Source organism: Urocitellus parryii, chromosome 2 (assembly GCF_045843805.1).
Source record: "Urocitellus parryii isolate mUroPar1 chromosome 2, mUroPar1.hap1, whole genome shotgun sequence".
Taxonomy (NCBI): domain Eukaryota; kingdom Metazoa; phylum Chordata; class Mammalia; order Rodentia; family Sciuridae; genus Urocitellus; species Urocitellus parryii.
Genome location: NC_135532.1, coordinates 114,211,578 through 114,236,807, shown reverse-complemented (window position 1 = coordinate 114,236,807; position 25,230 = coordinate 114,211,578). Strand labels below are relative to the sequence as shown.

The 25,230-nt window shown below is 42.9% G+C and overlaps 1 protein-coding gene across 1 annotated transcript in view; it reads left to right on the top strand.

Annotated features, from left to right (window-relative positions):
- The window catches only part of Lekr1 (leucine, glutamate and lysine rich 1), a 175,402-nt gene extending 153,718 nt beyond the window's left edge, over window positions 1–21,684 (top strand). The window contains exon 13 of the mRNA XM_026392929.2: window positions 17,914–21,684. Within this exon, the coding sequence (XP_026248714.2) occupies window positions 17,914–18,321 (408 nt within the window). The 3' untranslated portion in view covers window positions 18,322–21,684. The remainder of the gene's footprint in view (window positions 1–17,913) is intronic.
- The last annotated feature ends 3,546 nt before the right edge of the window (window positions 21,685–25,230 follow it).

The window sequence follows — 25,230 nt, the reverse complement described above, 5'->3', positions numbered from 1 at the left end:
ACAGTTTGATTCAAGTGGGTTATGAACTCCCAATTTTACCCCGTATAAAGATTGCTGTATCACATCAGTTACCCTTCCATTGATTGACATATTGCCTTTCTAGTGTCTGATGTATTCTGCTGTCTGTCTTATTCTCTACTATCCCCCCTCTCCTCCCCTCCCCTCCCCTCCCCTCCCCTTTTCTCTCTCTACCCCTTCTACTGTAAATCATTTCTTCCATTTGTATTATCTTGTCTTACCCCTCCTTTCCTTTTATATGTCATTTTGTATAACCCTGAGGATCGCCTTCCATTTCCATGCGATTTCCCTTCTCACTTCCTTTCCCTCCCACCTCTCACCCCTGTTAATGTAAATCTTCTTCTCAAGCTCTTCGTCCCTACCCTGTCCTTGTTTCCTCCCCTTATATCAAAGGAGTCATTTGGTATTTGTTTTTTAAAGATTGACTAGCTTCACTTAGCATAATCTGCTCTAATGCCATCCATTTCCCTCCAAATTCTATGATTTTGTCATTTTTTAATGCAGAGTAATACTCCATTGTGTATAAATGCCACATTTTTTTTTATCCATTCATCTATTGAAGGGCATCTAGGCTGATTCCACAATCTTGCTATCGTGAATTGTGCTACTATGAACATCGATGTAGCAGTGTCCCTGTAGCATGCTCTTGTTAGGTCTTTAGGGAATAGACCGAGAAGGGGAATAGCTGGGTCAAATGGTGGTTCCATTCCCAGCTTTCCAAGAAATCTCCATACTGCTTTCCAAATTGGCTGCACCAATTTGCAGTCCCACCAGCAATGAACAAGAGTGCCCTTTTCCCCGCATCCTCTCCAGCACTTATTGTTGTTTGACTTCCTAATGGCTGCCAATCTTACTGGAGTGAGATGGTATCTTAGGGTAGTTTTGATTTGCATTTCTCTGACTGCTAGCGATGATGAGCATTTTTTTAATGTACTTATTGATTGATTGTATGTCCTCCTCTGAGAAGTGTCTGTTCAGGTCCTTTGCCCATTTATTGATTGGGTTATTTGTTATCTTATTGTCTAATTTTTTGAGTTCTTTATATATTCTGGTTATTAGGGCTCTATCTGAAGTGTGTGGAGCAAAGATTTGTTCCCAGGATGTAGGCTCCCTGTTTATCTCTCTTATTGTTTCTTTTGCTGAGAAAAAACTTTTTAGTTTGAGTAAGTCCCATTTGTTGATTCTAGTTGTTAACTCTTGTGCTATGGGTGTCCTATTGAGGAATTTGGAGCCTGATCCCACAGTATGTAGATCATAACCAACTTTTTCTTCTATCAGATGCCGTGTCTCTGATTTAATATCAAGCTCCTTGATCCATTTTGAGTTAACTTTTGTGCATGGCGAGAGATAGGGATTCAGATTCATTTTGATGCAAATGGATTTCCAGTTTTCCCAGCACCATTTGTTGAAGATGCTATCCTTCCTCCATTGCATGTTTTTAGCCCCTTTATCAAATATAAGATAGTTGTAGTTTTGTGGATTGGTTACTGTGTCCTCTATTCTGTACCATTGGTCCACCCGCCTGTTTTGGTACCAGTACCATGCTGTTTTTGTTACTATTGCTCTGTAGTATAGTTTGAAGTCTGGAATCGCTATACCGCCTGATTCACACTTCCTGCTTAGTATTGTTTTTGCTATTCTGGGTCTTTTATTATTCCATATGAATTTCATGATTCTTTTATCTATTTCTACAAGAAGTGCTGTTGGGATTTTGATTGGCATTGCATTGAACTTATAGAGAACTTTTGGTAATATCGCCATTTTGATGATGTTAGTTCTGCCTATCCATGAGCAGGGTATATTTTTCCATCTTCTAAGGTCTTCTTCTATATCTTTCTTTAGGGATCTGTAATTTTCATTGTATAAATCTTTCACCTCTTTTGTTAGGTTGATTCCCAAGTATTTTATTTTTGGGGGGGATATTGTGAATGGAGTAGTTGTCCTCATTTCCGTTTCAGAGTGTTTGTTGCTGATATACAGGAATGCCTTTGATTTATGCGTGTTGATCTTATATCCTGCCACTTTGCTGAATTCATTTATTAGCTCTAATAGCTTCTTTGTGGACCCTTTTGAGTCTGCTAGGTATAGAATCATATCATCTGCAAATAGTGATAATTTAAGTTCTTCTTTTCCTATTTTTATGCCTTTAATTTCTTTCGTCTGTCTAATTGCTCTGGCCAGTGTTTCGAGGACTATGTTGAACAGAAGTGGTGAGAGAGGGCATCCCTGTCTTGTACCAGATCTTAGAGGGAATGCCTTCAATTTTTCTCCATTCAGAATGATGCTGGCCTGTGGCTTATCATAGATTGCTTTTACAATGTTGAGGTATGATCCAGTTATCCCTAATTTTTCTAGAGTTTTGAACATAAAGGGATGCTGTACTTTGTCGAATGCTTTTTCTGCATCTATCGAGACGATCATATGGTTCTTATTTTTTAGTCTATTGATGTGGTGAATAACATTTATTGATTTCCGTATATTGAACCAGCCTTGCATCCCAGGGATGAATCCTACTTGATCATGGTGTATAATTTTTTTGATATGTATTTGAATCCGATTCGCCAGAATTTTATTGAGGATTTTTGCATCAAGGTTCATTAGAGATATTGGTCTGTAGTTTTCTTTCTTTGAAGTGTCTTTGTCTGGTTTCGGAATCAGGGTGATGTTGGCCTCGTAGAATGAATTTGGAAGTTCTCCCTCTTTTTCTATTTCCTGAAATAGCTTGAAAAGTATTGGTGTTAGTTCCTCTTTAAAGGTTTTGTAAAACTCTGCTGTATACCCATCCGATCCTGGGCTTTTCTTAGTTGGTAATCTTTTGATGATTTCTTCTATTTCTTCTATTGTTATTGGTCTGTTTAGGTTGTCTATATCCTCCTGACTCAATCTGGGCAGATCATAAGACTTAAGGAATTTATCGATGCCTTCACTATCTTCTATTTTATTGGAGTATAAGGATTCAAAATAATTTCTGATTATCTTCTGTATTTCTGAAGTGTCTGTTGTGATATTGCCTTTTTCATCCCGTATGCTAGTAATTTGGGTTCTCTCTCTTCTTCTCTTCGTTAGCATGGCTAAGGGTCTGTCGATTTTATTTATTTTTTCAAAGAACCAACTTTTAGTTTTGTCAATTTTTTCAATTGTTTCTTTTGTTTCAATTTCATTAATTTCAGCTCTGATTTTAATTATTTCTTGCCTTCTACTTCTTTTGCTGTTGTTTTGCTCTTCTTTTTCTAGGCTTTTGAGATGAAGTATGAGATCATCTATTTGTTGGTTTTTTCTTTTTTTGAGGAATGAACTCCAAGCAATGAATTTTCCTCTTAGAACTGCTTTCAGTGTGTCCCATAGATTCCGATATGTTGTGTCTGTGTTTTCATTTAACTCTAGGAAGTTTTTAATTTCCTCCTTGATGTCTTCTAAAACCCATTGATCATTCAGCAACCTATTGTTCATTCTCCAAGTGATGCTTGATTTTTCCTTCCTTCTTTTATCATTGATTTTCAGTTTCATTCCATTATGATCAGATAAGATGCATGGTATTATCTCTACCCCTTTATATTGTCTAAGAGTTGCCCTGTGACATAATATATGGTCTATTTTTGAGAAGGTTCCATGTGCTGCTGAGAAAAAAGTGTAACTACTTGATGTTGGGTGGTATAGTCTATATATGTCAATTAAGTCTAGGTTGTTAATTGTGTTGTTGAGTTCTATAGTTTCCTTATTTAACTTTTGTTTGGTAGATCTGTCGAGTGGTGAGAGAGGTGAGTTGAAGTCTCCCATGATTATTGTATGGTGGTCTATTAGACTCTTGAACTTGAGAAGAGTTTGCTTGATGAACACAGCTGCACCATTATTTGGGGCATATATATTTATGATTGTTATGTCTTGTTGGTGTATGGGTCCCTTGAGCAGTATGAAGTGTCCTTCTTTATCCCTTTTGATTAACTTTGGCTTGGAATCTATTTTATTAGATATGAGTATGGACACTCCTGCTTGTTTCCTCAGTCCATATGAGTGGTATGATTTTTCCCAACCTTTCACCTTCAGTCTATGAATATCTTTTCCTATCAGATGCATCTCCTGTAAGCAGCATATTGTTGGGTCTTGTTTTGTGATCCATTCTACTAGCCTGTGTCTCTTAATTGGTGAGTTTAAGCCATTAACATTTAGGGTTATTATTGAGATATGGTTTGTTCTTCTAGCCATATTTGTTTACTAATGTTACTAAACCTGATTTGTTATCCTCTTTGACTACTTTCCCCCCTTTACTGTCCTACCTCCCATAGTTGGTTTTCAATGTTATTTTCCATTTCCTCTTCCTGTAATGTTTTGCCAAGGATTTTTTGAAGAGATGGTTTTCTAGCTGCGAATTCTTTTAATTTTTGTTTATTGTGGAAGGTTTTAATTTCATCTTCTATCCTGAAGCTTAATTTCGCCGGATACACGATTCTTGGTTGGAACCCATTTTCTTTCAGTGTTTGAAATATGTTATTCCAGGATCTTCTAGCTTTCAGAGTCTGTGTTGAGAGATCAGCTGTTATCCTGATTGGTTTACCCCTAAATGTAATCTGCTTTCTTTCTCTTGCAGCTTTTAAAATTTTCTCCTTATTCTGTATGTTGGACATCTTCATTATAATGTGTCTAGGTGTGGATCTCTCATGATTTTGCACATTCGACGTCCTGTAGGCTTCTAGGATTTGGGATTCTGTCTCATTCTTCAAGTCTGGGAAGTTTTCTTGTATTATTTCACTGAATAGACTTTTTATTCCTTTGGTTTGGAGCTCTGTGCCTTCCTGTATCCCAATGACTCTTAAATTTGGTCTTTTGATATTGTCCCATAACTCTTGGATGTTCTGCTCATGTTTTCTTAGCAGACTTGCTGAGCTGTCTATGTTCTTTTCCAGTTGAAATACTTTGTCTTCATTGTCTGATGTTCTCTCTTCTAAGTGATCTACTCTGCTGGTAGTATTCTCAATTGAGTTTTTAAGTTGGTTTATTGTTTCCTGCATTTCTAGGATTTCTATTTGTTTGTTTTTTATTACCTCTATCTCCCTGTGAAATTGATCTTTTACTTCCTGGATTTGTTTGTCAATGTGATCTTTCATTATCTGATTTTGCTGTCTCATGTCTTCCTTGAGACTCCAGATCATCTGAAGCATGTATATCCTGACCTCTCTATCTGACATTACATCTGTTGCACCTATTACCTCTTCTAAAGTTGAGTTGACCTGCATTGCCTGTGATCCTTTCTTTCCTTGTCTTTTCATACTGCTGGCGTTTCTTTCTGCTTGGTGAAACTGTTGTGTTTTGAAATTTTCTCTCTATTTATTTATATTGCTCTTGTATAGTTGAAAAATCACCCTTGCAGGGCAGGTAGTGGCTGTGATCCTCCTCCAATTGGTGTGATCCGTCTACCACGCTGGCAGGCCCTAGGTCTGCTCTGCTGGTCGGTCAAAGGTCCGCCTACCCAGCAGGCACGAGGGGCACCTCTGTCACTCCGCAGGTTGCTGGGCCTAACCTCCCGATGGGTCGAAGGTTCGCCTAGCTTGCAGGCACTGGGGGAGGGGTCGGTTCCGCCCCTCAGCAAGCCACCGGCCCTGTCCTACTTGTGGGTCCTGTCTGCGTTCCGTGCAGACACGTGTAGCTGTTCTGTCACTCGGCAGGTTGCTGGACCTGACCCGCCCGTGGGTTGCAGGTTTGCCTAGCTTGCAGGCACTGGGGAGGAGAGATATTAGAAGGGGAGGGAAGAAGTCACTAAAGAGAATGAGTGTAGGCAGGTAGAGTTCAAGGAAGGGGAATAGGAAAATTGAAAAGAAGTGAGAAGACAAAAGAAAAAAAAAGTGAAAAGAAAGAAAGAAGAAACAAAAAAAATAAAAATTTATTTATTTATTTATTTTAATATTTAATTTTTTTAAAATTTGGCGGACACAACATCTTTGTTGGTATGTGGTGCTGAGGATCGAACCCGGGCCGCACGCATGCCAGGCGAGCGCGCTACCGCTTGAGCCACATCCCCAGCCCCAAAAAAATAAAAATTTAAAACCAAAAAAAAAGAAAAAATTTTATAATGATAGTAAAAAAATGGAAATTAAAGTTTAAAAAATAATAGTAATACTAATAAGATAAAAAGAATTTAAAAAAATTGAAACCATTAATAAGAACGTTAAAGAACAACAACTACATCAACAACAAAAAGTGAAAATAAAATAAAAAATAAAAAAATACTAATAATAATCATTAAAAAAAAATAATAATAATAATAATACATGCAGTCATATAGCTCGATTAACTTCTCTTCCAGTTGGTGGAGCTGTGCCCACTGGGCCAGGCTTCTCTTCTTGATAGGTGGGAACCAATCACTGTGCCTCAGCTCTTCTTCCCAGACTGTGCGGGTCTCCAATCCTAAGTGCCTAGGGCCTTCTCTTGTGGTTCCTCAAGCCAGGCCCCGCTCACCTGTGACACTCACCACAATACTGACTACACGCCAGGTCTGCTGCTCCTGGGAGCCCTGTTTTCATGGGTGCCTGGGCACACCCTTTCTGTTTGCCTCCCTCAGACCCTAAGTTTGTAGGGCTTGGGGCTGAGGGCGCCCAGCGAATTTGTTTGCCCTCAGGTAGCAGCAACTCCCCTGATAGCTGGTGCAAGGGACCTGTTGTCAGCACTGGTGATAGCTATAGCTGGGAGTTCTGCGCCGTTAGTCCTGCGTCACTCCTGATTCCCTGGGTCTGGCTGTGGTGCTCAGTTGGCTTTTACCTCTTTGAGTTCAGGTGGGCCGACTAGTTATTTCAGTGGGATCATTAGTGCTGAGTCACATAAAGCAGGCGAACCGGAGCTAGAATGCAGCCAATTCGGGCTCGGTGCATTCTGAGAAGGCTAGACTGTTCGCCCGGGGTCCACTTCAGCTCAACCGTGCCTAGTGGTCCTGAGCGAACAGTATTTTGACAGTTTACTTCTCCCTATGCCCGCGCAGCTGAAGGGGTTAGAGACTTGATCTCTCCGCGTCCGCCGCCATGTTGGATCATTTAGATTTTAAATTGTCACTCATCTTATCAGCTGTTCCATTTCACTCCGCAGCTCACTCTCGCGGTTAAGAGTCTGTTCTAAGGTGCTCCGCGGAAAGCGGTGTCGGCAGCGGCGGTGGCTGCAGTGGCGGCGGCGGCAGCGGCCAAGCTGTGGCCTTCGGGACCCCCGTGGAGGGGGTGCGGGCTGGGGGAGGGGAGGCAGCGCCTCGGGGCCCGCGCGGGCCCGGGTACTGGGCACGCGAGAGAGCGGGTGGGGTGGGGGAAAGAGATTGAGATCTAGATTTAGGGAGTGAGCGTGGGAGGAGAGATGGCGGGGGAGAAGCGAAGCGGAGAGGCGGAGAGGGGAATGAGAAGGGGCCCAGGGAGCCGGGCAGCTCAGGGGCTGCAGCCTTACTGCTCGCGCTGAAGTCGTGGCGGATTCACTCCATCTAGGCCCTTTTCTTGACACGGTGCTGAATCCTTGTCGACAGATCTCCTTTAATGGTCTTTACTACTTCTTTTAAGAAGCAGCAACATACGCTGCGGTGGCGGTGGCGCGGAGCACAGAGCGGCTCACTCACTCCCCGCCGCCATCTTCCGATGTTATATGGTATAATAGGTAATTTAAAAAAAAAAATTTATTAGTTATTGATGGACCTTTATTTATTTATTTGCTGATATGTAGTGCTGAGGATCGAACCCAGGACCTCACTCAACCACACTCAGCCCCAATATAATAGGTTATTTTTAAATTTTGGAGAATTTCTTGATCCAAGGTCCCATACTTGGGCCATTGGTGCAGATTATCTAATTTATATTATGGCCAAATTTGAGTGCTGAGCTTAATGAAGCATTTGATTTTGAGGTCAATTTGAGAGTAAAGGATCTTGAAATTACTAATGAGATAACCCAAAGGGGAGTTCCATGGAAATGGCTGACTGATTCCCAAGTTGGGGAGGCATGACCAGGATGTCAGATTGAAATTCAAGCATCTCCTGGATTCTTTCTGACACCAAGCTGGACGGTCCTACCAGAAAATGGGGGAATGTCTTCACCCCAGTTTCAATGGTGGGGGGACCCCCAGGGTCTCAGCAGGCCAAAAGGTGGGGTCTCGGGCAGGGTACCTATCTGCTGGAGACCAGACAGGGTCTTACCACTCTGGAGAATTAGAAACCGGTGTTGGCTACAGGAACAAAATGGCAAAGAAGTCTCTGATCCGTGAGGTTTTCTGGGTGTATAAGGGAAGGGAAGATTGGGGGGGGAAGGAAGTGGAAACGGGACACCTTCAATGCCAGTAAAGGACTTGGTATGGATCCTGCATTGTCCACATGGCATCAAACCTTAAGAATCTAGCAGGAGGTTGATATTTGGTACCCCTAAAGGCAGTTGGGGCCAGATTTGAGATAAGAGGCCTCCGTGCAACACCAGGGAGTGGCCCTAGCCAGTTGCCTTTGGTTGCCTTAAGTCCTCCTCTGTCCTTTGCACCAAATTTCTTCCACACAAAAAGCTGGCAGTTGCTCAGCTAAGGTAGACTGCAGAGGGCTTGAAGGGCCTATGTTCTACAAGGTAAAGGGGCACCATCAGAAGGGGACTCAGCTATAGCTCATAGGAGCAGAAGTGTCGGATGCTCCACAGTCACTTTCCAGGCCTCATCAGTCATTAACTGACTGTGGAGAGGGAATGGGTTTACAGGGAAGGACAAAATAGTACCTTTCTTTCATTTTCCAGACAGGGAACCAAATGTTAGCACTAAAGGACTGGGCCACACACAAACTTCATGGATCAGCACAGCTGTTATTCAGGAATGGAGTCACACCTCTGATGGACCCACTTTCCTTGTGGAAACTGAGCCACTAGCCAAAGGGCAGTTTGTGCTTATATAGGTTATACTGAGAGGTAACTTAATTATTGACAGAGCATGTCTAATGGAAGATCTGGGGTCAGCAGTCAGTGGACCAAATGGAGGGTCTAGGTTCAATGTTCAATATTTATCTCTTTCCCTCCAGGGTCTCATTGCACTGTCACTAGGAAAGGACTTATTTTGGGAAAAAATTAATGCTTGGGCTTCTTCCCAGAGACTGCCAGTCTAGGCTTTAGTGGATATGCCCTCCCCAGGGCTTGTCTTGTCACTGGGAAAAAATGTCTTAGGACAGTATCATTGTTGTCAGTGTGCTGCCTTCTTCCTCACTCCCTCTACCTGAGCCACACTATTTTGGAGTTTGTCATTTTCCATATCAAACATTATTACTCCCAAAGGCCCTGCCTCTAAACACCAGAGTTGAATTAAATTTCACCCCTTTATATCTTACAATGGGGATTAAATTTCAATGCATGAAGCCTTGGGGGACACACTCAAACCACATACAAACCATAGCAAATGTCCTCAGAAAAGGGATACTGTTGTATCATTAAACATGAACAAGAAGCTATGAAAAAAGAACAAGAATGATTATTAAAATATAAAAGCCAAAGTAAAAAAAAGAAAAAAGAAATAAAATCAATATTTGGGCTAGATAATGAAGATTTTTTAAAAAGTCTCCCAGAAAGTAGCAGGAAAAAAAAGCAGAGATAGAAGAAAATAAAATTAGGAAACTGAGCCAGAACATCTAATCGCCCACTCGTAGGAATTCAGAAAGAGAGCACAGAGGAAGTGGAGAGAAGGAAACTACCCAGGAGTTAAGTTCAAGAACAGAGAGTGCATACCACAGCCTCCCAAGGACATTTGTTATGAAATGTCAGTACCCTAAGCTATGTTAAGAAACACAAGTACTTAGAATCTTCAGAGATGGGGAGCAGGTCACTTTAAAGGGATCAAGGGTCAAAATGGCATAAGAATCTTTAACAACCACAGTAGAAAATAAAAGAAAATGCCTTCCAAATTCTGAAGGAAAGAACTTGCAGCCTAGAATTCCTTATCCTGCCAAACTATCAAGCAAGCCTAAGTGTCAAAGAAGGGTATTTCCAGACAGTGGGGTCTTCATGAATGATCTTCCCTTGCAGCCTTTTCAGGAAGCTGCTAGAGGAAATGTGACACTATAGTGAGGTAGTCACTAAGAAAGGAGAAATGTAGGGATCAGGAAATCAGGGTCAAGCTGGGAGGTAGAAGGGATCCTAGGAGGAGGGTACAGCTGCACAGTGGATTTCTAGCACAACCCGGCTATGCAGAGCAGGAGTGGGGAGGGGGCCGAGGGTAGGGGAGAGTCTTAGAAATATCTCCAAGAGCAGAGCAAAGCTGGTATGGAATACTTGAATATTTGGGGAGGATGTTTGTATCTATGTGAGTTTGGTAAAAAAAAAAAAATAGTACTCAACACCTAGAAAACGTGTAGATAAACAATGAGACAGTAGCCCTGGGAGGAGAGTGCTGGAAAGGGGGTGCAGGCAGACGCACCCCCTCTGGCTCAGGTGCATGATATCAGACACCAGGACCACATGAACCAACATGGACGGCAGCGGCTGTGGTGGAAATACGATGTGAGGATGGAGAGGAGGTTGTGTGAGGCTAGGATTGGAATGAGAGACCAAACCCTCATCTTCAGATCACGTTCACAGCCGAGCAGCCATGAGATAGCTGTCTCATGATGTCATCCAGCATGGGGACATGCTGGCGTTCGCGTGCCTGCTGCATCAGCCATGGAGGCGTCCCAGAGGCTCCACATCCACAGAAGGTACCGAGTCAGTAGCTGATGCTTGGGAATGAGTGAGATCACCCAGGGAATGAGGTAATGGAGAGAGGGTTGGGAACAGGCGTTCCACCTTTTAAAGGCTATTAAGAGGAGAGTCAGCAATGGCGACAGAGGCAGGCGGACAACCAGGGAAAGACACTAAGGACCTCCTGGGAAAGAAAGTATCTAAAGAAGAGAGCACCCAGCTTATGCCAGTCCACACTCTTATCTGAAAGTCTAAGGTTCAGACAGGTAAGGAATTAAAATAATTCTGAGTCTCAAAAAGTTAGCAGAGTGCAGACGCCCCCAGAGATCTGGAGCAGCCCTCCCCTGCAGTGATATCAGCATTTCCACAGTGAGACATCCGAGGGTTCACACTTAATGTCATCAAGAAGAACTAGCTAGCTTCCTGTTCATCCACTCAGATTGTACCAATGAGAATAATGAGTTACAAAATTTTTCTTTGCAGAGTTTCTGGATGTCAGAATTGTGGCTCAAGGAGTGTAGCCCTGCATTTGTGCTCATCACGGCTGTGGTTTTTATTTGTTCTTTATGCTGTTTGCCTGACCAACTCTTGGCATTCTGGATCTGGCTTTTTGTTTACAAAACAAATAAGTGGAGTGTAAGTTATCTCTATGGTGTTACAGACACAGAGAGAGAAGACAGGAAGGCTCTGTCTGCACACTGTCACAGCAGTTCCCTCTGGGGGATACGGCGGAATGGGTAGGGCTTTCACTTCTTATAGACTTTTTAAAAAATGTTGGAATTGTGGATGATTTTAAACTTTTTGGTGTTTTTACTTATTTTCTAAATGGAAAATATGTTTTGTTTTTTCTTTTTAAGAAACCTCTTTTGTTTAGAAAAGTTTATGAATAAACCTGGCAAGGATAGATTTCTATAAACCATAAAAGATTAACACTTAAGAATTTGTGGCATTTGCAAACACAAAAGGCTTGATTTTCAAGAGAGGCCTCCTTAGTTTTTAGGGCATGCATTTACTGTACTTGCATGTTTAACCAGAATGGAGAAAAAGGTGCATGTTTCTCTGGTGGTTCTGTCTATGAGACAGAGACTATACCAGTTAGTAAATCACCAATCAAATGTTCTCAACTTCTGGACATAATAAAAATAGCCAGTCACCAGTGCTCCCTCAAAGTGTGAGAGAATAAGGACATTCTCTAGCCTCTGGCCCCGTAGGAGCAAGAACAGGATCAGCCTGGCAGGCAGAAGGGAGGATAGTGAGCTGGGAACCTGGGAGCCTTAGCCTTGGGGCACAGGCACAAGGGGCCCAGACAGTCACCACCTGTGAAGAGGGATATGTTTGGACACTGACAGATGAGAAGAAATGTGGATGAGTTGTGTTTGTCTTGCTTAATTAATACTAATTAAATCAATCTATTTACACACACACACAGGAGACTGAACCAGAGGCACTTTACCACTGAGCTACATCCCCTTCCTTTTTTATTTTTAATTTTTAAATAGGGTCTCACAAAGTTGCTGAGAGCTTCACTAATTTGTTGAGGTTGGCCAGGAACTTGTGATCCTCCTTCCTTAACCTCCCATATCCCTGGGATTACAGGTATGTAGAACTGTGCCCAACAATACTAATTAAATCCTGATTAAAGTTGTCTGTTGACTTAGAAAAGTAAATCCTGAATACTCTTATCTTCATGGGCTTTTCCTCCCAGTCCTGAAGCTCTGCTGAGATGCATCAGCTGAGGGATCCTTGTCCCCAGTTTCTACAGTGTTGAAGCGTGTGTGTTGGCTATGGTTGGTTTTGTTGTTTGCAGCATGGAAATATAATTCCAACAACCACCTGCTTGACATCCATCTTGCTTCTTTCCTGGGAGTTTCTTCAGATTCTTATTCCTGCCTCACCAGAAGGCCACTTCTGCAGCCTCTCTCCTTCTTGGGCTGACCACAGTGGTTGAACAGAAGCCTCTGAATGGGATCAGGGCACAGCTTTTCCAACTCCCACTTGTCTTTCTGGTTTCCATGCCTTTCCACACATTTGCCTTCACCTCATCCCCTGCCCAGTGGGCCAGCCACCCACTGCCCTGAGGCCTGTCTAGTTAGAGTGGGTGGACACTGCATGCCCTGATGTTTCCATGAAGGACCTGAACTTTGCTGGGTAAAGTGTGAACGTTGCCAGCGCCTGTGCTTATTCTTCTCCCAGGACTTGCTTTCCTGGCCCGCTCCCCCCAGATCATGCCCAGCACAGCTGATTCTGGAACACCACAAACAGGAGTCTCACCTTCAGGATGATCGAGTTACCCCACTAAGCCTTCTCGTGCCTCTTCCACTGTGTTTGGAATAGAAAGAAACCCAGCTGTCTCTAAGGATAAAAATGAAAACAAACATAAAAATAAACTACTCTTTCACTGCCAAGAGTGGGGGAGATTGGCCATTTTTTAATATTAGAAATTTAAAACAGATGGTGAGCTAATTTATATTTTCATCTTGACATTTACCTACTCAGTGGGAGTGCAATTAAGCCATATTTTAAGCTCATCATAGCCTTTATCTGGAAATGTTACCACGGTATCTGTCAATTATGCTGGCCACCGATCAGCAGAGTCTAAGGACCCAGGAATTTCACTCTCCCCTAGACCACCCTAATCCAGGGTCTCTTAGGAAGGAACCTCTGCACGAAAACCTGCAGCTCCTGCGTCCCTGCCTCCCACCCTGCGCCTCTCAGGCCATTTCCCACAGAGCTGGAAGGGGTCTTCCTTCCACGCATCCATCCCTGCTTGATGTCAGCCTCTCCCTGACTGCACGTGACCCTCGGGACAAAGTCACGGCTCTAGGGTTAACAGTTTGCCGAGTCCCTTCAGGACCTGGCCTGCTGGCTGTTCCCTGCCTCTGTCCTGGCCTGGCCTTGCTGTGTGCTTGCCCAAGTCACACTGAGCCATGCTTCACCGCAATGTGTGCCTCTCACCCAGCATTGGCACCTGCTGCCCACTCTGCCTGGAGACCGCTGGCCTGCACCTGGCCTAAGCCCCCCTCTCACTTCCGCTTCGGGATTCAGCTGCACTCCAGCCATATGCTTTGGCCTTGCTGTGGTAAAACATGACCAGACAGCTTTCTTGAGAACACACAGAGTGTGACGGCCGCCCTGTGGTTCTCACGGGGCCTGCAGTTCTCAAGGTTCTTTTGTTTTGTTTTTGGTACTGAGATTGAACCTGGGACACTTAACCCTCAGCCTTTTTTATATTTTATTTAGAGACAGGGTCTTGCTGAGTTCTGAGGCTGGCTTTGAACTCATGATCCTCCTGCCTCGGCCTCCTGAGCTGCTGGGATTACAGGCGTGCGCTACTGCATCCAGCCAGCTTTCAGTTTTATGGAACATATTCTATCGAACATGGTTTCCGACGTTGTTGGTAAAAACACAAATTAAAATGCTGCGCCAGCCTTCCTCCTGCCTAAATTGCAGGAAAAAAAAAAATCTAACCACGGTGATGATTCTTTTCCTGGATGATGGAATTTTCCACTGATGTGTCACTGACTCTGGCCATATCCACATGTCTTGTTCCACCCTGTCACTCCACTCCTGAAACAGCAGTCTCCTAAACTTGCATGTGCTCCATTTCCATTTTATTTGCCCTGTGATTGAACAAATTATAACCTCTGAACTGCCTCTTGGACACTACTGAGTTGTGATCTCAATTTTAGAGGAGGTGTTGGCAGCAGCATAGGATATGAAGGTATTATGAGATCCACGTAAGATTTCATGGTGTTTTCAGTTCCAAGGTCTTCCTGATTTGGAAAATACTAGAGGAAAGAGAATTAATCCTTCGTTCTCAAGAATAGTAGCCTCGAAGAAGGATGAGTTCCAGGGCAGAGGCTCCACATGGAGCTGGGTAGCCCTCCCCTGCCCCAGCCACACCCTGTGCTCCTCTGGATGGCCCCCCAGGGCTGGCAGGAGCTACAGGGTGGTCTGGCTGGGCCTGCATGCAGCCCGCGGTGCCAGCCGTGCCAGCCCCTGGGGACATGCCCATCCACTCCACCTCTCCATTTTCTCCTTGTCACTTGCCTAGGACAGCTTTATGGGCCTCACAGTCGGATGTTTTCTAGGGCATTGTTCCCTTCCCCTTTCAGACTTTAATTTTAGCAAATTGGCTGAATTTCGCTCTTCTTGAAGTAAAGCTCTTGTCATCACTTCCCCCACCTCGGTTCTCTTATGTAATGGCACCTGTCATTCATGTCAACGATTCTCTGACCTTGTCGTTTGCTGCTACCCATAGTATTCTTTTATTTATTCTAATAAAATATATTTCTTGTGGTTTTCTTTATCCTAACTCACTAAAAGCCATAACTCTGATCACTTCAACACATTTTTTCCATTTTCTTTTTGTCAGTGCATTATAGTTGCACATAACGGTGGCATTTGCTGTTACATATTCATACATGCACGCTATGTAACAATATAATTGGGCCAGTGTCCCTCCCCAACATCCCTCTGTCCCTCCTCCCTCCCCTGTCCTTTTCCTCCACTCTTCTATCTCCCTCCATTTTACCTGAGATTCCTGCCTCACCTTTCTTTCCTTTTTCTATTTCAGAGAAAACATATGACCCTTGAGTTTCTGAGTTTGGCTTATTTTGCTTAACATAGTGTTCTCAAGTTCCATCCATTTTCCTGCAAATAACATAATTTCATTTTTCATTGTGGCTGAATAAAACTCCTTGGTGTATATATACCACATTTTCCTTATCTATTCATCCATTGACCAGTTTGGCTGTTGTGATTTGTGCTGCTGTAAACCTGGGAATGTAGGTATCCCTGCAGAATGCTGACTTTAGTCATTCAGGATGGATACCAAGGAGTGGCATAGCTGGCCATATGGTAGTTCCAATTCTAGTCTTTCAGGGAACTTCCACACTGGTTTCTATAGAAGCTGTACTAATTTTCATTCCTACCAACGGTGTAAACACTTGGACACGTTTTGCCAGCTTGTTCCAGTAGAAGATAAGAAGCATGAGGCACCTGGAGTGTTTCTCTTAACTTTAAAATAAAAAATTAGATCAACATAGTTTCAAACACTTGGACAAAAGAAAAAGAAATGTCTTACATTTATTCCTTCAAGGGAACAAAGTGGACCCTGCCTGCTTGATACAATGAATCAGACAACTAATTTGGGCCCCTGCAGGCAGTGTGAAGCAGCGCTCTGGGGCCAGGCAGGGCTCCACCACTTCATATCTGGGGTGCTCTCAGGGAGTTGCAAAGGCAGTCTGAGCTGCATTGCCTTTCTTTGGCAAATGTAAGTGTTGGGAGCAGTAAATAAAATGACAGCTGACAGCAGCGTATTCATCTTGTCCACCCCTTCCCTGCCTTTCAGCAGTATTTCAGGTACAGTGAGTGAAAGCCAGGCAGTAAAGCCACATGCAGTGGTCTCTGGTTCTTCCAAAAATACAAAAGAGCAATAACTGGAAACAAATGATTAGCCCATGATTTTTTTAAGCCCATGATTTTGAAAAAGTACATGAAGACATGGATCACATTTATTTGTAAATTCTATATGCAAGTGCGGAGACATGCCACTAATTTTATAGAAAACTGCTGTGCTCATCTGGAATTGCTCCATGTTCTTCTATTCTGATTACCAAATTTGGAGTTGAGTAGACTTCTGTCCATAATCACAGAAACTCTGATCCAGGAAGCTGCTGCTCTCCCTGCTGCTCTTGTGTGAGTCCCCCTGACAGCAGGGGAGTTAGCCAACCCCTAGGGAGGATCTTTTTCACCCAGAGTCTGACTTGGAAATGCCTGGACTGCATTCACAAACAAGCTCACCTCCTGGAAATTCATCTGAGTCGATAAATTCTATAGTGCAGTCATTTTAATTGTGCATTTATTAGGACTACTTTGAATTGCTTATTTTCCCACCTCTGTTTTAACATCCTGCAGATGTGAATGTCGGGATACTGGGGAGACACAAGACCTATCTTTACCAGGGCTTTGAAGGAATTTTGATGAACTCCAGAGGTGAAAGATGAGTAACTACTCAACTCGACATGTAGAATCTCAGGATTTGAAGGAGACTTGCTGTTGTCTAGTGCAGCTACACATCTCAAGCTTGAATGTGGCTTGCCAAGTGAAATCAACTTTCCAGATGTCATCCAGACAGCTCTAACTTTCTATTAAAAAGTCTCCTTATTTAAGCTCCAAACTTATACCCTTGTGTCCCAACTCTCTTAGGGACATAAAAAGGGACAAAAAAAACTTATCAGGCAGCAAACTTCTTGAGGGCAAGGACCGTACTATAGTTTGGGTGGTGATATCTCCTAGGGCCTATGTATTAAAGGCTTGGTTCCCCAGGGTTGGTACTATTGGGAGGAGGTAGGACCTTTGGGAGATAGGACATTGTGGAAGGTCTTTAGGTCATTGGACGATGCTCTCAGAAGGTGCGTGGGACTCAACTGGTCCTCCCTTTCTATTTCCTGGCTAATGACTTCAGCTGTTTACTCCTGTTTACTGTTGTTTACACCTGTTTACTGCTACAGTGATGTACCACCCTTGCTAGAGATCCAAAGCAATAGGCTGATCTTGGATTGAAACCATCAGAACCATGAGCCAAAATAACCCTTTGCTCTTTATAAGTTAATTATCTCGAGTGTTTTGTTACAGTAACATGAAACTGACTGATATAGACTGTACCCATTACAACTTCTAGTAACTTGATAAATGATTGCTGACTGGAGTTAAAAACAGAAGATAGTATTCTTTATTTTGTGATACTATCTTATAGAATGGCAAATGATCTAAATTTAAAATTCATTAAGAAAGTATCATATAAATAACTGATTTTATTGTTTAAATACTGTAGCTGATAGATTTTATTCTTTTGACTTAAAATCCAAGCAATTTTATCTATTTGTCTTACGTGCTGCAGCATACCTTCACTGAATGTCTCTAATGATCGTATGGATTTAACTCTTAGACATCACACTGCAGAACATACTGTCTGAAATCAAAGACACAGAAGTTGAAAATCCACTACCGTGGGTGTTAGAAGGCCTAGGCTCTGTCCCCAGACCCACCACTGCCATCCAAGGGCCACTCAAACTCTTGGTCCCTGACTCTTGGTTGCTCTTCTGCAGATGGCAAGGGTTGGACCAGGTGCTCTCCTAGGGCACTTTGTGGCTGCGCCCGATGTGAGCACAGACCTCTGACTGTGAGCATCACAAGTCTGCGCATTGTCTGAAGCCAGGGCTGCTCTCCCTTCTCTTTTCAGAATACCTTTCTTCAGGAAACCGTGCGCAGAGAGTGTGAAGAGCGCTCTGAGCTGACGCAGGCCCTGAGCCAAGCCCGGGAACAGCTCCTGGCGCTGAGGAAGCTCAGCGGAAGCCTGCCACGGCCACTGTGCTCCCTCAGCAGAGGCAGCCCGAACCTCCCTGCCCCAGCCTCTGGTGACCGAAGGGACAGCAGCCGTGCAGTACTGCACGCTGGACGAGGACTCAGAACCCCTAGAACCCCCAGTGCGCCCGGAGCGTCCAGACGCTCCATTTCCCCACCCGCAGGTAAGCCCAGCAGGGCCATCAGCTCCAGTGTTCCTGCGCTCACCCAGCAGCAGCTGCCCAGGGCCCGAGCGTCCTCACAGAGGCTGGCTGCCACTCTTTGGAGGAGGCTGAGTCGGCAGTGACTGGTCCCAAAACAGGAGCTCTGCACAGGGCACAGGCACCCCTCCAGGGGCCCAGGCTGTGCACCCACGGAGGCCAAGATCAAGCATGTCTACAGGAACAGCTAACAGTAGGCTGTCGGAGGACAGAACGCTGTGAAGTCACATTTCCCAAGAGGTCTTTGAAATCACAACCGATAAAGAAATTGTTGATACTGCAGAAGGCCAACAGAGAAGCCCGTGTATTTATGTTTAAATGTGCTCTACTTCGGAGGTCACAGGGAACACATTGTCACCCGTAGCATCTTTTCTTTCTTCCTTTTTTTTTTTTTAACACTATTACAAGTAGACATTTTCCCCCAAAATAGATGACATTGGTTTTATTCTTGTGTGTTTGTTGAGCTAAATAGGTTAAATATATATAGAAGTACTCAGAATAGAGAAAGACAGCATTTTAGTCCTTAATTAGATGATTTCCAAAATATTTAGTTCATCTGAAGAACCTGTCCTTTACCCTGCAGCCCACTGGTTAGTGGGTTCTGTTCCAGCTGGGTCAGAAGTAATGATGGAAAAATTCCAGGAGGGTCTTCCCTAAGTGGTGGGACCGTCCAGGGCCATCGATGGCATCTCAACTCCAGGACAGGGAGTTTTCTTTACTTTAAGAAGCCTGGGCCATGAAAATAATCCTGGGTAGAAATTTTCTGCATGTAATGCTGTTGGCACACAGAGTCAGGTTTTGATCAAATGCTTATCCTCCAGCCGTGGAGAACGTTGTGGAGGTGGCTTAGTAAAGGAAACAGAGCGCACTTGGGATTCAAATTCTATTACCCATGAAAATGGGAACTGGTAACACACTTTGTTTTCAGAGTGAAAAAGTAAAACCAGAAACCAGATGAGCTGTTTTAAGTTATTTTAAGGCTTCAGGCTCCTCCTGGTCTTAAAACATAATTCTTTACCTTCGACTAATATTCATCTATCTTTTTTCCCATATTTTCTTTTTTTAAAAAAATTAACTTATTTTCCTCTGACTGGAGTCCTCCATGGACATCCAAACCACCTCCTCACATATTAGAATAATAGCAATATGAAATATAGTATAAAATGTCTCCTAGTTGGCTACTCCATTGATGAGAGAGTACAAAGGTATTTGGGATCTATCCCATGTGTATAAAGGGTAGAGTCACCAAGCAAAATTATGTTTATCTTCAGTCTTTCAAAGAATTAGTCTGACCTACCAATAGAGTATTTTAAACTCCCCGCCCAAAAAAAAAATCCACATGAGATCCACTAATATCCCCACTTGTTCAAGGACAGCATTCGTGTTAGAGTTTGATACTAACTTGAGATTGTTGCTCTTGGTAAAGGCATTTAACAAGTGAGCACGGCTCACAGGATGGGGGCCCTGGATGGACCAACAGGTCACCCTCACCATCTCTTTAACATAAGAGGTGGATGCCCAAAGAGCTTGGCACTGCCTAAGGCAGTGCAGCACTTGATGACAGAACCGCCTGTCACTGAGCTCAGTCTTTCCACCTCACAAGAGCTTTCCAAGCTTTCACTGTGAGTTATTAGTAGCACCTGTGCATGTGTAGTGTTTTTCTTTAAGGGTGCTTACTTTTTTAAACTTAAATTTCCATCAGAAGGAAATTTAATAAGGAAGAATAACCACAGTAACGAGTTTGGGTTTGATTTGCTAGTTAGATTTTTTTTCCTAAGGAACTTTAAAATAAATTTTGTATTTCTTAAGAGATGTTGGTGCATCTCTGATACCACCTTGTGAAATGCCAGGACCATGCTCCATACCTCCTTGTCTCTGACCTGTTGTTTGCTTATTTCAATCACAAGTGCTAGTGACATAAGGCAGAGGCAGAAGCTGGTGACAGCACTGAGGAGTGCCTGGGGTGGTGGCTTTGTGACCAGGGGTCTTGCGGCTTCAGTCTCGCAGCTACAGCACCCCTTTCAGGAACTGTGGGGCTACAATGGGTTTCTTCCCTCAATGGTGGCCATATTTGGATTAGTAGATTTACGCGTAGCTTTTCTACAGCGAGGTGCAGACTAGCGATGCAAAGCCTGGTTCCTCAGTTTGTTGTCAGGCTCTTGCTTTACAGTGAGTGATTCTGTAACCGAGCACTCTGAGAACAGAATCATGATCTGCAATAAGGTTGTTATGTTCCACTTCTGTATCAGAGAACTGATTCCATGGCTCAACAAAACAGTATTTTCATTTACTTTAACCTTGCTTGACATCTAACACATGGGCACTCACATTCTGCCTTTCTACCCTGTCATTGGGAATCGGTAAATCTCCCAGAAATCTGGTGGCAAAAGGAAGTCCGTTTCCATTCAGAAGAACCTAGAATATCTTCCATCAGCACCCAAGACTCTGGCCCTGAACAGAGCTAGAGATTTGATGTTAGTTGTTTAAACCATTAGTTGTTTCTATCACTGGCAACTCACTGAATAATCTTAAACTTCAATGTTATGTTGAGGCCAAGAGGGGGACAAAAGGACAGTCAGTGTAGGCAATGAATGGTAGGGTCATGGGGAAGACAGGGGCAGGTTCAAAAGGAAAGGGAGTAAAATGCTAATACCTCCAGAGGCCTTAACCCTCTTCCACCTGTTGCCAAGGTAGCCTGCCTCCAGGGAATTGTTCCTCCCTGCAAGGGGTTATTAATTAATGTTCTCTGGTCCACTTCCTTCCTGCCAATACCAGATACCCCTGGGTGGTTTTGTTCCTGCCCTTGGATCATTCTACCTTTTGGCCCACCCTATGGTCACTAGTCACATAGTCAGGATGGGGGAGGAAAGACATGAGAACAAAAGAAATCTAAAAGGTATAAAAGGGGCAGGACACCCCCACTTCCTCAGACACTCAGCTCTTTGGAGAAGTCTATCGCTATTGTATCCTTTAAATAAAACTTGCTTTCTACACTTGCCTCGGTGTTTCTTGGGTGTTCAATCTTCACATCAGAGAAATGGGACTCCACTCTGATTCTCATCACCGGTATCAACAACAGCATATGTTTGGTTATCTGTGTTTTAAGACTTGTGAAACAGAGTGCTTAGATAACATTAGAATTATGAAGAAAATAGCATAGTACCATTATTCTCCTGAAAGTAGTTCTAAAACATTTGAATGTAATACTGCAACTTGCAGAATTACATCTAGAGCAATTTATTTTAAAGGCAGAACAAACAGTGGCTGTTTGGGAATTCAGTTCCAATTCTCCACTTCAAATCTGCATGTAAACAAGGCCTTCTGCTAATCTGCTCGTAAGCATCATCCAGTTCATCTCATGATGTCACCTTCTTTACATATCTTGAATCAAGAAAATAATGAAAGAGCTTAATTCCATTCACCATTAAAAATTTAGTGAATACCCTTTATTAACATATAGTACTATATATAGCTTGTATGATTATTTATTACTATTAGTTATTTTTAGAGTTCATTCAAAGTCAATAATTAATATATAATTAGAAATTAAGGCATTTTAAATATGAAAGTATCTTTAAATAGATACTTTCACAAGATGTTTGTGTGAAAGGACTTAACACTGGAAAGGCATTTGTTTGCTGGATGATATGAAAACCTGGCTTTGGGTTTGCACCATGGCCAGATAAACCACTCTTTCTCTCAAGCGGGCTCGACGTGTTTTGACACATAAATCTAAAGAGATGCCCTCTGTCTCCAGTCTTCGTAAGTCAATGAGTTCTACAGTTGTAATTTTCTACCCAGAACCTTGTTTTTCTAGGGAATTAAGGTCACTGCCAAGATTCAAGTGACTACTTCTTTTCACTGATTTAAAGCAGGATTTCTTAAAGCCCAGGGAAGGGGAGCTCCCATCCTCTTTTACCAGACTTTTAAAGTAGTATATTTGAGGTTTAAGCTGAAATCTCAAAGGATCTCAGAACTGGAAACTTTTATTTTTCCTACTGGTACACAATGCTCAGTATGAAAAGGGAGAGATGTCCTTTTGGTGAGCTAGAGAAAAAGGAATTCCCACCTTACTTAACAGTACTGATTAGCTAAGGATTCACCCCACAGGTTCTCTTCAGAGTCATGAGGCAGTGTTTTTGCTGATGTACCAAAAACTGTCTTTTAAAAACTGTTTTTAGAATGATAGCTAATATATTTAATTATAAATTTAAATAGCTGCAAACTATACTGTAAAAATAATAAGTCTGTTACAAATATTGGTACTTACAAAATAAAATTGTTACTTTAAGGTCTTTTATAATTGTAAAAAAACATGCATTATGTGATAAAGTTCTTGTGGATTGAATTATTACAGTAGTTATTGCTATTCTACTATTTGAAATAAAATATATATGTTATGAATTTTGGTAAATGATTAGTAAGCATAAAAGTTCAATTCTAATAATAATGCATTCTTGATGAGATGAATCAATTTATTTTTCTTTGCATTTAGTGAAAAATAAAGGTAGAGTAAAAAATAATTGGTTTGTAGAGGGATCTTATTTACTTTGTATTACTTGGAGACAAAAAATAGTAAATATTTTAAGATGAAAATTTTACTGAATTGTAACAAACATTTAAAAAGCCTCTAATAAAATTATTTTAACTGCTGCATTGAATAATATGCACCAAGGAGAAAGGTCTCATTGAACTTTTCTCTAGTATACTAGATAAAAATTAAATGTTAATAGTTTAAAACTTCTAGTTACCCTTAAAAGAACTTCCCTAAGCAGCACTGCCTTGCCCGTTTTAAAGATTCTCTGCAGTTCACAAGGCCTAGGCAGACACCGAGAAGAGCCTTGAATGTATTGGCCCAGGGCCGTCCCTAAGAGTCAGCCTCTCTCAGGAAGCTTTGTCATTCTTTCCCCAAGCTGCACTTCCACCGCATACTTCGACAAGACTATGGCTAGAAGAGGAAAGCCACAGATCCCAAACCCTCTGACATCCATCCATGCTCCACCTGGTATCTGAACTGAGGAAACCCCATCTGACCAAGCCCATCCACCTTATGGAGTCTAAGGCAGATCAAGAATCACTAAGATGAAAGTTTCCAATTTCCAGCCCCAGGCAGTAGTAAAAGTAATGCAGAGCCATGAAGACTGAGTTGGGGTCAGGGAGGTGTAAATTTTGTGTAGCTTACATAGTTATTCTGAGTCAAAAATTATTCATCAGGTTATTGATATTTCTATAATGGTTGCTGCACAGAGGCTAAGGGAAAAAAAATCACCAAATTTACACAACTCATTGACTTGAGAGAAAAGAGCTTATGCTTGTTTTTACCATTTTAGCCCTGTACATAGTACATTGGTAGGACAGATGGCCTTATTTGCTGGGAAAAAAAAAGTTTTCCATGTTTTAATGTTATGACTAATGGTTCAGATACAGCCCCACAGCTGTCAGAGCTTGTTCTGCTCATATATTGAGAGCCTTGGAAATGTCCATGGAAACACCTACAACTTGCTGCTTTAAACTGGACTTGGTGCCTCTTGGTAGCATGTCGGCAGAGAGTATTGCTGCTACTGTTACTGATGTTTTAGATGTTTCTAATGGCAGCTTCATAGGCACACTCTACTCATGGTACAGCCATGCCCATCCCTCCTGGGAACTCAGGCACAAGATAGGGTGTCAGCTGTGTCTGAGGGCATCCATTTTGGCTGAGTACAGGAACCTGATTGCATTACAACCACAAAATCTTTATTTTATTCTATTTTATTTTATTTATTGGAACTAGGGATTGAAATCAGGGGCACTCAACCACTGAGCCACATCCCCAGCCCTATTTTGTATTTTATTAGAGACAGGGTCTCACTGAGTTGCTTAGAGCCTTCCTATATTGCTGAGGCTGGCTTTGAACTCAAGATCCTCCTGCTTCAGCCTCCCGAGCTGCTGGGATGATAGGCATGAGCCACCTCAACCGGCCAACTACAAAATCTTTATGAATTGCTTGTTTTATTTTATTATTTATGCTGCTTCTGACCTCATTAATATGAAAGCTGCTAAACTTTTAATGGGGAGAATAGTATGTTTATACACTATTAAAACTCGGTCATTAAAGGTATAATATAAGCCGGGCCCAGTGGCACGTGCCTGTAATCCCAGTGGCTCAGGGGACTGAGGCAGGAGGATCATGAGGGTGTGGAAATGTGGCTGGGGATGTGGCTCAGTGATTGAGTGCTCCTGAGTTCAATCCCCAGTACCCCCAAAAAAGATATAATATAACCTTGTTTAATACTGTGGGGTTTAGCATGCACATCTTCTCATACATGTTTTGAGTTTGCCTGGAAACATGGTGAGGATATCATCTCAGCAGTTTTCTTCACCATCTCTGGCTTTAGTCGTTGCACTCCTGGGGAGATAATTTAGCCTCAGCTGTCCTACCTACCTAAGTGTGTGTAAATGGAGACTATGGTACTCCCTAAGCCGACCCAAGCTGAGAGCAGGGTTTCACTGCAGGGATTTTTCTTCACTACCAAAAAGGCATGAAGAGAAGAGACCTGAGCCCTCCTTGCCTGGGCTGGCCCCTCACTTTGTGTTCCAAGGCTATGATGGCTTGGCATCTGGCCAACAGGTCTTGGGGTGGCAGCCCATTCCCTGTCCCATTAAGATCTTGTGATTGAAAAAGAGGCTCCACCTCTCCCAGCACAGGACCACAAGGTAGCAAGATATGGGTCCCTCTGCTGTGCCCAGTGGTGCTGTCCCCTCGAGACCTCAAGGCCACTCTGCTGGGAACAGTCTGAGTCAGCAGCTCCTTCAAATGGCTGGGGAGGAAGTGAGTGCGAAGCAAGGGAGGCAGAGGTGAGGGGGGCCTGTCCTGGGAGTGGAGCTCCAGAGCACACCAGACCTGCAGTGTGGGGAGTGGAGTCCCAGGAACACAGCTGATCCTGGGACAGTAGTGCCCTAACCGCTGGTGCCCACAGGTAATGAGTGCCCTGCAGGAGGCCCAGGACTTACCA